This window comes from Adiantum capillus-veneris, chromosome 3, assembly GCF_014529385.1.
Source record: "Adiantum capillus-veneris isolate H3 chromosome 3, ASM1452938v2, whole genome shotgun sequence".
In the NCBI taxonomy this organism is placed as follows: domain Eukaryota; kingdom Viridiplantae; phylum Streptophyta; class Polypodiopsida; order Polypodiales; family Pteridaceae; genus Adiantum; species Adiantum capillus-veneris.
This window is the reverse complement of record NC_140933.1, coordinates 37,676,083-37,692,496: the sequence shown is the minus strand read 5'-3', so window position 1 is coordinate 37,692,496 and position 16,414 is coordinate 37,676,083. Positions and strand designations below refer to the sequence as shown.

Genomic DNA, 16,414 nt, shown 5'->3' with positions numbered 1-16,414 from the left:
TTGGTCGAAACGTCAAAAAACAACCATTAAAGCACTCAAAATAGCCAATTTAGCTTGCTAAACGTGTAGTCACAAACCACTGTAGTATTGGCAATGATTACTCTTAAATTAAAGAGTAGTAGAGAAAGAACACAATGCAATAATCGAAATTGAATTTGGATAACCAGAGCTCAAGAAAAATAGATTACAAAGCGCGAGAGAGTAGTCGCTCTTAGTGATACGCTCCAAAACTAAAAAAACCTTGATAATGATAATGTGTCCTTTCTAACTTACAAAAAATGAGTTTTATACCTAGGGCTTTCTTGGCCAATGGCCAGCTTTACAAGGCTCACTCTCAAAATTAGGCTTTACACTCAGATTTTACATAGATTGGCTCAGAGATCATTTGGCAAAATTTAGAGACCTTCTTTGAAAAAATAATGATGAGATATCAAAACATTTGTGGCCCATGATGAAGGGGTCGACTAGGAGGGCGCCTGTCTGGTCCATCTATCAAAAGTCATTGTTTGAATCCATGGCGTAACGTGTTGTGCTAGAAACATAAAATATATACCTTAAAAAGAAAGTTGCTTGCCAAAAAAAGTTCAAACCAGTTATGAATTCAATTAGCCTTGCTAATTCAATACCACCAAGTTGGAGACAATTGTCAATGTTGACAGTGAATTGCAAAAATCTCCATCCAAGCATAAACTTTGTCGATATTATAAAACCCGTTAAAAAAAACCGTGTCTAGTTCCGACGTCAAGAAACTATGAACTCGGAGATAGCAACAAGGTGTTGTTAGTAGCACCTAACTAATACGGTGCAACCCATGGTAAACGCCGTTTTGGATGGTTGAAAATCTTTGTTTTAACTACTGAAGTAATATAGGCGTTTGAAATTTCTCGGCTTGGATTTCTATAATTTTTTTGAATTTACATGAGCTAGAGAGTTGTCCTTTATCGTAGTGTGCCTTAGCTACCTTCACTCGAAGGTTTGTCAAGTTTGTAGCCAAAGGGTGAAAGTGGGGAGAGGGGGGGGGTGTATGTCGTGGGCACCCTCCCTTGACTTTTATTTTTTCTAAATTCAACCTAAGTGGGTTGCTTTGGGCACTCCAAGTGAGAACACATCGAGCTTTGTAGACTAAGGTGATGGCGGACATGCAAGAGCAAAAGATGGGGGAGTGGTTGTCACTAAAGGCTACAAGACACCGTAGCATTGTGACGAACCTTTCTCCCCTTCACAGTGTGACCCCAACGGGCTTGCTTACTCAAGATATGATCGATTGGTGGATTTCCTCTTTGCTAAGCAGCCCTTCACCCAAACGTCTTCCTCATCGAGAAGCCCAAATTAGAGCGCCTTCATGCAAGCCCTTGATCCAAAATAGCTCCATGACCAATTTTAGCTTTGATACCACTCTGAGACAGAATGGAGCCTGAACAATAGCTCTTCTCCTGACCATTGCCCTTTATATAGGCACCCCCGAGCTCCGTTCAGAATGGCACTTGGCTAGAAAACTTGAATGCTCTAATAATGATGAAAAATCCCAAATCTTATGTCTCAAATGTGGCCTTCAAATTGGTCTCAAGTTCAACAATACGTGTCTCATCTAGACCAATGAGTAGTATATAGTACACATACACAATACATGATAAGATATATGTTATCCACACGTCTTACATACAAAGCGACGATTTCAAAAGCCACATGAAGTCAAATGATTATCCATTTCTCATACCAAGCATGAGAGGACTGCTTTAAACTATACAATGCTCTATTAAAATTGCACACTTTCTTTTTCTATCCTTTCTTGAAAAGATTACGAGGCTGTATTACATACACTTCCTCATATAAATAAGCTTTTTCTTTCCTCTCTCAACAAATTTACTATATGCAATCATGTTATGGGAGGCATTTGTCACATTGGAAGTAGCAGCATTGTTATTCCTACCTCATCCTTGTGTAGCGACAAAAGCTTGATCAAGAACACGTTGCTTAGCCCTATTTTTTCTTGACTTAGCCTCTTGTAACAAAAAAGTGACCAACCTATCATTATCATTGCCTTGCGTAACAAGCCTCAAAGTAGAAGCAAAAAGTGTGATACGCATTTGGTAATGTATCCAAGACAGTGTGCACAAGTGACTGGTCGGGAATGACTTCACCTGCAATAATAAGTTTCTCATTGATATCTTTGATTTCAGTAAGAAAATTGTCCATTTCATCTTCCTCATGCATTCTTGCTATTTCACAAATATGCTATTTTTGCCTCATTGCGACCTACATACAATTCAACTAGAATCTTCCAAGCTTGTTTTACTGTTTTAACTGAACGAATATGAGGAGTAGTGGTGCACTTGACAGACAGTGCAATTGATGCATGTGCTTTCACATCTCTACTATCTCAACAAGCATGTCAGTTGTAGATAAAACAACAATAGTAGTATGAGCAAAACTGCTAGAACCTGCAACATCCTCCATAGAACCTGGATCCGCTAAACCTCACCATACATCAAAACCTTTAACAATGTTCCATACACCCTTGGAAAAAAGTACATGTTGGATCATGTAAGCCCACAAGGAAAGGTTGTCTCCATCTAGTTTTTTGTCAGTAGACAACATCTTGAAACATCACTGCTTTCAACCGTAGTGAAAGACTGAGCCTAATGTAAAAAATGCCCCAATTGAGTAGAACATTGGTGGAACCACTTTTGTTCTATGCTCATATAGATGAAGAGAGATGGAGGAAGATTTTCACGCTTTTGATTGACCCCTTTAGTAGGTTGTGTGGATTGTTTTGTGAGGACGTGCAACAAGAAAATCTACTAGCAAGGTTTCGTAACTTATTATGTAGTTTCTTCACACTGGAGAAAAAAGTTGCAATTGCGTGATGGTCATTGCTTCATGAAACTCTTATTACCATGTGGCGAAACACTTTTAGCTGTTGGCAATCCACTATCATCACATTTCTCCACAAGTTCATTACGACATTGGTGCATAGAGGTGATCTTCTAATAAAATGGCCTACAATTGAATCAAACATGTAGGAGATTAATGGTGGGTTTAACGATCTAAAGGTTGCCTAATTGTTGTGGTGCCATTGACTGTACACACATCAACATATACTTGCCTCACAACAAGCAAAGTGAGCCGTGGAGAAATCGGTATGGCAATAGCTTGTCAAAGATTGCGTGAAGTTGTAGTTTTGATGTCGCTAACTTATGTGGTGTGCACGTTGAAACGGTATCATTACCTATGGCAACAAGTCATGCCCTCCATCTCCGACTATATATTCTTGAACGGATATGTCCTGAAACTCAAATGCAACGCCAATTAGACAATGGCCTCCCTAGCATAGCTGTAAATACCCGAGTTGTGCAAGACTTTCTTGTCGTTACATGAACCTGGCCATCCCACATTGACATTGAGAAATCTCATGTTGGGGTCCACAATGCCTTCGTGTTGTATAGTGGTCAAGCGTGCCTTCTCCAGATTCAAATGCACTTGGCAAATTTTCAAGGGCACCATCATCCCTCCACATATCCAGAAACTCCCCAATCTCATTCTGGCTTGTTGTATTCTGCAGAACATGGTGACCTAACTTAATGACAAGCCTATTGACCCAGAGGAGCATGACATTGACTCGAATGATCCCCTCATCGATAACCCGCACATGAATGATGGCCACGTAGAAGGAGAAGATGCTCATGAGGAAGATTTGGACATGCAAGATTTTGCAATTGAGGTCGAGAGGATGTAATTACTCTAATAAAGTAGCAAGTTATTCAATCTGATAATTAAGAGTCTAAACTTCAAGAACTTTGGTACGGTTGTTGGTAAAGGTGTAAGAAACAACCCCATCTGTTGGCTATGGGTTGGAATATGCATGACGTACCTTCTATACTATATATTAAGGAGACTGGTTTTCCAGTGCCACGTGTCACAATTTCCTTTATCCGGCTACAGTGAGGATGATGCGTACGCAGGGGGGAGAGAGAGAGCTCTAGCACATCTAGCCGAGCGGCCAATCTCCAGCCATGAAACGATTCTTGCAGAATCTTCCACTGTGGGCTGCCAATCTTGAGCACAACAGCTCCGGCCAGCCCTCGACGAGCCTATTTACTGAAAAAGCCTTGCTTTGATTGGATGGGAACGAGCCGTTGGCTATGGCTGGAAGAGGTGGGGTGTGGGCTACACAGGCCAGCCAGCCAGGTGGCGGCCAAAAAGGGAGCTGTACACGTAAGCTCACGCTCCTGTTAGATGCTCTTTGGCTGGCCGGCCGCCTTAGATGTGCTCGTGCTAAGAGAGAGAGAGAGGAGGCCGACCACACTAGTATATATTATGAGCAAGGCTCCCATGCCACGATTCTCGCTCCCCTCCTGATGCTGCTCAGCAACCTATATGTTGTGCCCATTCTCTAGCGAGGAGTGCGATCACAGAAGGTAATCAAGAGCTAGCTGCCTGCGAGCAATCCATATGCTAGCAGGAGCTTCAGCTGTGCTAAATTTCCGACATGGGTCTTCTTTCGCTCTCGATCGTAGTACCCCTGGGCCTTCTTTTCTTATTCTCGGGCCTCGTCATCAACGTAATTCAGGTAATCATCTCGGATTTCAGCTCCTTAAGCGTGTAGCACGCAATCTGCCTTTCAGAGCTGGAGACGTTGATCAGACCTTTGCAAGCTAATAGTGTATTTGATCTTGCATTTTTCTTTCGTGTGCTTCTTCTGACGTGTATTATCTGAACCTTGCAGGTTCTGACATTGATATTCCTGCTGCCAATCTCTAGAAGTATTTACCGCAAAGCAAATGTTGTCTTAATGGAATTGCTATGGTCTGAACTTGTGTGGCTAATGGATTGGTGGGCCGGAGTGCAAGTACGTTTCTTCATCTTTTGATTACCTGATATTTTCATGTGGACTTGGGAATGCTACGCGATGTCTGCGTACTAACAATATTGTTCTAAGTAGAAATTATTTTTGTTAAGTAATTGTGATTGTGGGACATATTCTAAGGTTTCGACACTTACTATGACCATTTTTTGATTACAAGTTTTATATCCTTTTAAATCATGAAAAGGTGGTCTTACCTTAACTCATTTTATATATTCTCCTATATCCGTGGATGTTTATGTATGCAGGAAAACCGCTGGGTTTCATTTAAAATACCCAAGCCATCACTTTGGAATGGCAGTAGTAGATTATGGATGTAAGAAAGAAAGAGTTATAAACATTAGCATACGTGTTACTGGAAGTAGAGCTAGATCACATGTGATAGAAAGCTAGATCTTATCAACTCTCGAAAGGCCAAACTAGTGTATGAGACAATTTCATATGTATGATGGTCCATGGCTTTGTGCATCGCGGAAAGAAAAAAAAGGTGAGTTTGGGTTGTATCTATGGATAGCAAATAGCATCATCTATGTCTAAGCCTGTGCAGAATGTGTCGTCCTCTATTTGCCATATGTATCCAATGAGCTTGCTCTCTGGGTATCTTAGCTTATCTATGGAGATAGGATGGTTTGACAGCCTCTTTTAATGTCGTAGGTGAAGATATATGTCATTGGCATAGAGAAGTGTTTCATCACTTTGTGACATACGGAGCCCCCTTTTGAAAGAATTGTGTTCGCCTTGGATTACGCGTGCAAAATCAAAGATAAGCCAGAAACCAGTTTAGTAGACACTGACTTTAAGCATTGACACACTAGACAACACAAATCCAACACTTGCACAAAGACGACAGTCACTGAATATTCAAACCACATTCACATCATATCGTCCATCGAGATATCGGATCATGATCTATTGGCAACGTGTTTAACAATTACATCTAGATCTATCCCAGATCTCCACAGATGTCTCGATTGACTAACTCTTATTGCTATCATGTCCATCTCATCTGGAATCAGAAGACCAAAATCCTGCAGTCATTTCGTCTTTCAAACATGTACTTAGACACTACTCACATGAGAGAGTACACGTAAATCATATTCATTTCGAGAATTCCCAGCTCGAAGTACTTCTTCATAAAGTCATACACTAGAATACTATCAGCCCATCAGACTATCAGTATCCCTGAAATCCAAAGGAAATCATTGATTTTATTCCATCTCGCTAATCTGCGACAAAGGTGGAGAGTAATTTCCCTCTTGTGCAGTCTCGTCTGCACTAGATTTAACCCTGTTGATCTCCGGGATCTCTCAGAATAGTCGAAGCTAGACCAAAAGCCTCAAGTTATAGTTCTAGTATCTGAGGAGTATTTGCTAGGTCCTCCTCCTCCATCCACTTCGCACCCAATTTCGAATAGTTCTTGAATTTAACGAAGAACCGCCGAATTACTTTACCTTTCACTTTCCTTTCCTTGTGAGCCAGTATCTGGTATGGAATGAGAATCTCCTCTGCCTCTTCTACTTCAGGTTGCTCCTCAGTCTCCCTATCGACCGACACCTCACCCTCGAAAGGTTTCAAGAGACTCACATGAAACGCATTGTGAATCTTCCAAGTATGTGGCAACTTCAGTCTGAAGGATACACCATTTATCTTCTCTAGAATTTGGCAAGGGCCATAGTATTGCATACTTAGCTTTGGGAAAGGCCGCTCCTTTCCCTTTCGTTTCCTCAGGCGTGCCTTCTCAAACCGTAAAAGCACCCAGTCATCTTCCTTCAACTGCAAGTCGCGTTGATGTTTGTCGGTTGCCTTCTTATGCCGTGCTTGAGACTTCTCAAGAGCCTCGTGAACCTTGGCAAATGCAGTGTCCAGATCTCGCGTGCATTGATTCGCTTCAAAAATCTTATCTTTGGTGCTCATAAATGGTTGTACCTTCTTAGCACCCTCGATTACCTCAAATGGCACCTTCCGAGTCGATGAATGAAATATGTTGTTGTAGGCAAACTCCACCAAGAATAAATACGCGGTGGCTTGAAAAAGGTGGACAGTGGCACTCTATCAAAATGTTTTCCCTCAAATGCTGTGTAACACACAACATCCTTTTCTGCATCAAATAGACGACTTGTATGGAATAGCCTGCAACTGTCTCCCCACTCTGCAACCGGTGAAAGATGTCAGCAAAAGCAGGATTTGTGGCGTATTGATCTACCATATCCTCAAAGCTTCGATGATGTATTGCGGAAATAGCCAGAACCAAGGGCTTGCGAGACAATGCATCTGCCACTAAATTCTTCTCCATGAACATGGACTATTTGGAAATGAAACTGTGACAGGATGTTAATCCATCTCATCTGCTTTTCCGAAAGCTGCTTCTGAGACAAGAAGTAGCGTAAACTCTGACGATCTGTAAAGACAAAAAAATCGGCTCCGAGGAGAAAATGTCACCATTGTGTAAGAGCATGGATAACTTCCAACAACTCTTTCTCATAAATGTGTGCAACCCGCTCAGGACGTGAAAGCTCTTGTAAGCTTTGACATGGCCTTCTTGCATCAAGATTCAAGACAACTCCCAAACTGCAACCACATGCATCACAATAAACTTCAACGGGCTTTTGCAAGTATGGTAAAGCCAATACCGGTCTTGTTGTTAGCTTTTCCTTGAGAGTCTAAAAGGCTGCAATCTCTGACGGTCCCCAAGTAAAAGGAACCCCTTTCTGAGTCAACACATGTAAGCGAGAAGCTATCTCTGCAAATTTTCGAATGAACTGTCGATAAAAGGAGCACAAACCCAAAAAGCTTCGAACTTCATGAACATTCTTCAAATTGGGACAATCATCACGGATGGTCTCACTCTTTGGTTGGTCCATCTTTACACCTTCCGCTGAGACAATGTGTCCCAAAAAGTGTATCTGTAGCAAGAAGAACTCACTCTTTTTCGCATTTATAACTAACTTATGTTGCCGTAGTGCCTGGAAAATATGTAACAAATGGTGTCGGTGTTTTGCCTCTCTTGGAGAAGACGATGATGTCGTAAAAAAAAGTGCCCACAAAATGATCTATACTCTCTGAAAATCGTATCCATCATGCGATTGAATGTGGCCAGAGCATTCATGAGACCAAAAGGCATCACCAAATATTTGTACAAACCAAAAGTTGTCCTAAAAGCTGTCTTGTAGACATCTCCAAGAGCATTTCGGATTTGATGATAACCACTCTTCAGATCAATTCGGCTAAAACAAGTAGAACCCTGAAGTCTGTCGAGCGTATCATGGATCCTCAGGATAGGGAATCTAGTTTTGATGGTGATTTTACTGAGAGCTCTATAGGCAATGCACATTCTCAAAGATCTCTTCTTTAAAACCAGCAGCACCGACGAAAAAAATGATGAAGTACTAGGTTGGATGAGACCCTTCTCAAGAAGTTCTTTCACTTGGTTCATTATTTCGTCATTTTGGGCTCGGCTAACTCGGTAAGGTGGCCGGTTCGCTGGTGTGCTATAGGGAATCAAATCAATCGTGTGATCTTTAGGACGTGAAGGAGGCAACTCGCTTGGTGCGCCCTCAGAGAAACAGTCAGCCTGAGCTCGCATAAAATCTTGCCGTTCTTTTTCGGGGTCTGACATATTCGACCGTTGATCATCATTCAGTTCTTTTAAGTAATCGAGTAAAGAAAAAGATTGGATTTCATTAATTTGGAAACGGCTGAAGCCGATACAAGTGGGGCGGACTTGCCCTTCTGTACAATCCCTCTGCCCTTCTCATTTTTCAAGATGGCCTTTCTTGCCCTATAATTGACCACGGTGGTGTTCTTGTGGAACCAAGGGATTCCTAGGAGGACGTCACACCTTTCCAAAGGCATGATGGAAAAGTCCTCGTGCCCTAAATACCCCTGACAATGCAACCGAAGTTTGCCAATGACAAGTGTAAAGGCAACATCCCATCCGGGTGTTGCTAGAATAGCCTCGACCTGTGGCACCATTTCGTCGGTGTAATTCCAAGTTGGGCCGCCAATTTGGGTGAAATAAAGTTCGCCTCGGCTCCTCCATCAAAGAAAATTAGGGCTTCTTGGTCTCCCACTTTGCCCCATGCTCTGCAAAGTTCAATGTTTTCATCCATCTGATCAAGATCAATCCCCACACAATCTGGTACCAAGCCTGCTTTTGTCTTTCCTTTTCTTTCGGGCTTTCAGTTGCTCTGGAACTCTTTGGCTTGCAACCTGATTGTCCTCTAAGTGGTGGGCATCGTGTCGACACGTGCCCATGTTTTCCACATCCGAAACACTTCCCCTCTTTGAGATTGTCACAAACCGGTGACGTGGCTATAGTACATACACACACTGCATGAAATTACCCCCGTTGTAGCTACTGATGTGGCACTGCCATACGGACAGGCTGCCTAATGCTGACGTGGCATCCTGTAAAACGCAACGCAATTTGCGGCAACAAAAGCAGGGCAGTTTTGCTTTCTGGCTGGCTACGCAATCGGCGAGTTACAGAGAGAGAGAGAGAGAGAGAGAGAGAGAGAGAGAGAGAGAGAGAGAGAGAGAGAGAGAGAGAGAGAGAGAGAGCTTTTTATTCTTTAAGCCTTGCTTTATTCTCTCAAGAGAGAGAGCTAGTGAGAGAGGAACAGCTTTTGATTTTCAGCTTTTGGGCTTTGCTTTTAGCATCCCTTGTAAACATTTAAATATGTGGGCAGGGCCTCACAAGTCAGAGCATCTGGACGCAGAGTCTGAGAGTGAGAGCCTGCCTACTCTCTTGTACTTTGAACATAGATTAATACAAAAAGAAATACCGAAAGAGGCGCCAGTCTTTGGGGCCAATATCTCTAGGCAAAGAACTCCGCCGGCCAGTGTCGAATCAATTGTGAACTTTGAACTGTTTTAAGTGATTATTTGTGGTGTCGCGGTAGATTCGACTTGGAGTGTCCAAGTCTGTTACAGTGGTATCAGAGCACAACCGATTTCTCTTCTACGGGAAAATCCGATTCTTTTTACGCGACACTTATGGCTTCAGGCAGAGATCGGTCGACTTCCTCTGCATGCGGAGATGGGGTAAGAGATTACAATGAAGATTCACGCGAGGAGTATGGCCCGCCTCAGCCTACTCAGGCGGAGCTCGAAGAGATGGAGCGTCGATGATTGATTAGCGATGCAACAAAGATGATGCTTAATTTTGCGAAGGACCCAAAATTTGCAAAATATATGAGCCAGACTTCTTTCGATGAGGTGCAGACACAGTGGCGGTAGACCATAGAGTCACCCCTCAAACCGGCTCTCAAGAAACCTCCTACTCCTAGGATGTACACAGATCAAGAATTAGAAGAGGTGGTTGATGCACGAATTGCTCAGCTTTTTGACGCGTAGAACAAAGCTAAAAAGCACGACAAAAAGCATAAGAAAGGCGCTGACTTCCCGGGATATTTGGGTCGTCAGTTTACTTTTGAATCTGAGAGTTCTTCTAGCTCCTGTGATTCGAGCAAAGAAGACAGAAAATGCAAGAAGCGAATCAAAAAGCAAAGCTTCGGAAAGGGCAAGAAAAAGACAAAGAAGCCTAAATCTCGTCCCGTGATTTACAGTTTTACAGAGGACTCGTCTTCAGATAGTTCGGACTCTGATGACAACAGCTTTTACGCAAAGAAGAATAATTTTTATACAGCCAACCAATATGACTTTCTGAAAGATAAAAGCAAGAAAGCCCGAGAGTTTAAGGAAGGTGGATAGTCAATAAAATTTGACACGTTTTCTGGTTATAGAGATGCTTCGAAGGCTTTGTCTTTTATACAGGAGTTTGGCATAGCTTTCTCAGGAGGGCGTTATTCAGAGCACTCTAAGATTTGGAGGGTTGCCTCTTACTTTAAGGGGAATGCTCGGAACTTGGTGGTCCATGCTTTTATTAAACAAGACAGCGCCAGTTAAATGGCTGAAATTCAAAAGGCTTTTTATTTCTTCATGGCTGACTTGAGTATGAACGCGACATACAAACTGGTTGGAAGCATCTTCAGATGACCAAGAAGGATACAGTGGACGCTTATTGCGAGAGATTCTGGAGCTCTTTTCTATCTGCCTCTTCATTTAAGAAAATCTCGTTTAAGGAACAGATTGAGCGATTTACCTTGGGTCTTCCTACAGAGATCCGAGATCATTGCTTGGAGCAAAAGTCAGCTTCCATTCAGGAGTTGATGAGTCATGCGAAACAGGGTTTTGCCATTCACTCGGGCAGTTTGACCTACCCCATAGATGAAATCATGACGCAAAGGGCCGAACAGACTTCGACAAATGAAAGTAGAAAGAGGAAGAGCAATCCGGAAAAGAAAGAAAAGGATGCACGACCCAAACTTACTCCTCAAGAGAGGGCTCGCTACATAAAGGAGGGGAAGTGCTTTGGATGTGGGGAAACTGGGCATATCTCCGCCCAGAAAGAGGAAGAGCAATCCAGAAAAGAAAGAAAAGGATGCACGACCCAAACTTACTCCTCAAGACAGGGCTCGCTACATAAAGGAGGGGAAGTGCTTTGGATGTGGGGAAACTGGACTTTGACAAATGAAAGTAGAAAGAGGAAGAGCAATCCAGAAAAGAAAGAAAAGGATGCACGACCCAAAATTACTCCTCAAGAGAGGGCTCGCTACATAAAGGAGGGGAAGTGCTTTGGATGTGGGGAAACTGGGCATATCTCCGCAAAGTGCCCTAAAAAGGCACAGAAAGAATAGAATGTCACAAAGTGATGACATGGTTGCCCGAGAGCATTTTGGAAACCCTAACCCTAGCTGTTGCTGAAAACCCTAATTTTGGAAACCCTAACCCTGAAACCTGCAAACCCTAAAATCTACCAAAAACCCTAACCCTAACCCTAATTGCAGCAAGGCAGAACCTGGAAAATGCGGAGATGTGATGATGTGGCACCATAAGGTAGGATTCCGCTTTTTACGGCGCCAATCACGGAGATTTTTGAAAATTGTGGCAGCTTTGCTTTTTGCTCTACGCAATTATTAGAGAGAGAGAGAGAGAAAGGAACTTTGCTTTATTTTTCTAAAAGCTCAAGAGAGCTTGTGAGAGAAAGAAACTTTTCCTTTATTTTTAAGCTTTTGATTTGAAGCTTTTGGGGCTCTGCTTTTGGCATCCCTTGTAAACAATAAATATGTGGATTGGGCTCCCACTCTGTAGAGCATCTGGACGCCTGAGAGTGAGACCCAACCACTCTTGTACTTTGAACTGATTAATACAAAAAGAAATACCGAAAGGGGCGCTAGTCTTTGGGGCCAATATCTCTAGGCACGGAACTCTGCTGGGCTAGTGCAAATCTATTGTGAACTGTGATCTGTTTTGAAGTGGTTATTTGGTGATGTCGTGATTGATTCTTGACTTGGAGTGTCCAAGTCTGTTACACTGGTATCAGAGCACGGCCGATTTCTCTTCTACGGGAAATCCAATCCCAATTTTTTTTTCCGCGGCACCTATGGCTTCACGCAAGGATCAGTCGACTCTGCATCTGGAGATGCGGGCAGGGATCACAACGAAGATTCAGGCAGAGAGTATGGCCCGCCTTGGCCTACTCAGGCGGAGCAACGAGGGATAAAGCGTCGTCAATTGATCGGCGATGCAACAAAGATGATGCTCAGTTTTGTGAAGGACCCAAAATTGGCAAAATATATGAGTGAGACTTCTTTTCAGGAAGTGCACGAGCAGTGGCAGAAAACCACACCACCACCCCCGAAACCCGCTCTCAAGAAACCTTCTGCTCACAAGACATATTCAGAGAAGGAATTAGAAGAGGTGGTTGATGCACGGATTGCTCAGCTTTTTGACGCACAAAACAAGCTAAAAAGCACGGCAAAAAGCAGAAGAAAGGCACTGACTTCCCGGGTTATTTGGGTCGTCAGTCCACATTTGATAAGGCAAAGAAACAGAAGAAGCGTGCTTGATTTGAAGGAGTACCCAGTTCTTCTTCTTCTTCTTCTTCTTCTTCTGACAGTTCTTCTAGCTCTTCGGATTCGAGCGAAGAAGACAGAAAAGGCAAAAAGCGAAGCAAGAAATAACGCTTCGGAAAGGCCAAGAAAAAGGCAAAGAAGTCTAAATCTCGCCCAGTGAGTGACAGTTCTACAAAGGACTCGTCTACGACAGTTTAGACTCTGATGACGGCAACTTTTATGCGAACAAGAAGAATTTTTATAAAGCCAACTAGTATGACTTTTTGGAAGATAAAAACAAGAAAGTCCGAGAGTTTAAGGAAGGTGGACAGTCAATCAAATTTGTCACTTTTTGAGGATATAAAGATGCTTTGAAGGATTTGTCTTTTATACAACAGTTTGACATCGCTTTCGCGGGAGGACGCTACTCAGAGCACTCCAAGATTCGGAGAGCTGCCTCTTATTTTAAGGGGAATGCTCGAACTTGGTGGTCCACGCTTCTTTTAAACAAGATTGCGCCAGTTAAATGGCTGAAATTTAAGAAGCTTTTATTTCTTCTTGGTTGACTCAAGAGTATGAACGCGATACACAGGTTGCTTGGAACCATCTTTGGATGACCAAGAGAGATACAGTGGACACTTATTGCGAGAGATTCTGTAGCTCTTTTCTACGTGCCTCTTCATTCAAGAAGATCTCGTTCAGAGAACAGATTGAGCGGTTTACCTTGGGTCTACCTACAGAGATCCGAGATCACTGCTTGGAACAGAAGTCAGCTTCTATTCATGAGTTGATGAGTCCACCGAAACGGGGCTTTGCCATTCACTCTGGCAGTTTGACCTACCCCACCGATGAGGTCATGACACAACGAGCCGAACAGACTTCAGCGAATGAAAGTAGAAAGAGAAAGAGCAACCTAGAAAAGAAGGATGCACGACCCAAGCTTACTTTGCAGGAGAGAGCTCGCCTCATCAGGGAGGGGAAGTGCTTTGGATGCAGGGAACATGGACATATCTCCGCGAAGTGCCCTAAAAAGGCACAGAAAGAACATAATGACAAGGACGACGACAGGCCTAAGAGTTCGAGAGCAGTTGAGGAACATGGAAGAAAAGGCAAGATGAAAACAGGACTGGTTCCAGATTGTGTGGGTATCGATCCCAACACCATGGACGAGAGTACAGAACTTTGCGGAGCTTGGGGCAAAGTGAATGACCAAGAGGCCCTAATCTTCTTTGATGGAGGAGCGAAGGCCAACTTCATTTTACTAGAATTGGCGGCGCGGCTCGAGATCACTCCCGATCGGATGGGACCACTTGCGGAGGCTGTTCTAGCGGCACCCGGCAGGGACGTAGCCATTACACTTGTCATTGGCAAACTTCATTTGCATTGTCATGGTTATTTGGGGCATGAGGACTTTTACATAATGCCTTTGGAAGGTTATGACGTTCTCTTAGGGATTCCCTGGTACCACAAAAACAACGCCGTGGTCGTTTATCAGGCGAGGAAAGCGACATTGACTACAAAGAAGGGCAAAACCATTGTACTTGACATTAAACTGAAGGGCGAGTCTGTCCCTATTGTATCGGCTTCGGCCATTTCTAAATTAATGAAATCCAGTCTGTTTGTTTACTCGATCTTTATGAAAGAATTGAGCGATAAGAATAGGACAAATATGTCTAAACTTGATAAAGAACGCCAATATTTTCTCCACTCTCACGCCGATTGCTTCTTAGAGGGCCTACAAGGTGAGTTACCACCTGCTCGTCCTGAAGATCATACCATTGATCTGATACCTGGAAGCACACCACCAAACCGGCCACCTTACCGTGTGAGCCGAGCACAGAATGAAGAGATTATGAACCAAGTGAAAGACCTCTTGGAAAAGGGTCTTCTCCAACCTAGTACTTCACCGTATTCATATCTAGTGTTGTTGGTTTTGAAGAAAGACGGATCTTGGAGAATGTGCATTGGTTATAGAGCTCTCAAAAAAATCACCATCAAGAACAAATTTCCGATTCCTAGGATCGATGATATACTCGACAGATTACAGAGATCCTCGTGCTTTAGCAGGATTGATTTGAAGAGTGGATATCATCAGATCACAGAATCGCGTCGAGAGACGTCTACAAAATAGCTTTTCGATGACTTTTGGGTTGTTTGAGTTTTTCGTGATGCCTTTTGGCTTAACCAATGCTCCTGCGACATTTAACCGGATGATGAACAGGATTTTTCGAGAGTACAGGCTATTTGTTGGCACTTTTTTGACGATATCATTGTTTTCTCCAAGAATGAGGCAAAACACAGAGATCAGCTGCTTCAGGTCTTTCAGGCATTACGAGATCACGAGTTAGTGATTAATGCAAAGAAAAGCGAATTTTTCCTACTAGAGATACATTTTTTGGGACACATTGTCTCAGCAACAGGAGTGCAAATGGATCCGGCCAAGATAGAGACTATCCGCGATTGGCCCGATTTGAAGAATGTCCATGAAGTTAGAAGCTTCTTGGGACTGTGTTTGTACTACAGGCGGTTCATTCGAAAGTTTGCAGAGGTTGCTTCCCCTTTGCATATCTTGACACAGAAAGGAGTCCCTTTCTCGTGGGGACCCACAGAGGTGACTGCCTTTTAGACATTGAAAGAGAAATTGACTATGGGACCAGTTTTGACTTTGTCGGACTTGCAGAAGTCATTTGAAGTATATTATGATGCTTGTGGTCGTAGTCTGGGTGCGGTCTTAATGCAAGAAGACCATGTCATTGCTTACGAGAGCTGATTGTTCTCAAGGCCGAAAATGACAGCACAGATTTATGAGAAAGAGCTTTTGGCGGTTATCCGTGCTCTTACTCAGTGATGGCATTACCTACTCGGAGCGGATTTTACTGTCTTTCCAGACCATCAGAGTTTGCGCTACTTCTTGTCACAGAAGCAGCGTTCGGAAAAGCAGATGCGGTGGGCGAACATCTTGTCACAGTTTCACTTCCAGATTGTCCATGTTCAGGGACAGCAGAATGTGGTCGCAGATACTTTGTCTCGGAAGCCGTTGGTTTCTGCTATTTCTACGATACATCATAGGAGCTTCGAGGATATGGTCGACCAGTATGCCGCAGATACAGATTTTGCAGACGTTTTCACATGGACAATAGCGGGATATTCCATTCGGGATGGCTACTTGATGAGAAAAACCATGTTGTGAGTTACACAGCCATTGAGGGAAAAGGTTATGACTGAATGCCACTGTCCACCTTTTACGGGTCACCGCGGCATTGCTATCTCCATGAAAGGGGTAGAGAGATACTTCTTTTGGCCGAGACTCAAGAAGGATGTGGAAGAGCTTGTGCGCAGTTGCTTGGTATGCCAGAAGGTCAAGTTTGACAGGCATAAAGTACAGGGATTGTTACAGCCTTTACCCATACCCACCTGCCCCTGGGAAAGTATTGCAATGGATTTCATTTTTGATCTCCCGAGAACAAGAGTGGTCACGATGGTATCTGGATTATTATTGACAGATTTAGCAAACAGGCTCATTTCATTCCAGTGAAGAAGACAGTCAAGCCTGTCACTTAGCGAGACTGTTTGTGGCCCAGATCTTAAGATTACATGGCATGCTTGAGACGATCGTCTCCGACAGGGACCCCAAATTTACGAGTTTGTTTTGGAA

The 16,414-nt window shown here is 43.2% G+C and overlaps 1 protein-coding gene across 2 annotated transcripts in view; it reads left to right on the top strand.

Moving 5' to 3' along the window:
• The first annotated feature begins 4,267 nt into the window (after window positions 1-4,267).
• The window catches only part of LOC147460770 (1-acyl-sn-glycerol-3-phosphate acyltransferase PLS1-like), a 100,200-nt gene continuing 88,053 nt past the window's right edge, over window positions 4,268-16,414 (top strand). For both annotated transcript variants that reach the window (XM_086508475.1, XM_086508474.1), the window contains exons 1-2: window positions 4,268-4,570; window positions 4,727-4,849. In XM_086508475.1, the coding sequence (XP_086364601.1) occupies window positions 4,490-4,570; window positions 4,727-4,849 (204 nt within the window). In that variant the 5' untranslated portion in view covers window positions 4,268-4,489. The remainder of the gene's footprint in view (window positions 4,571-4,726; window positions 4,850-16,414) is intronic.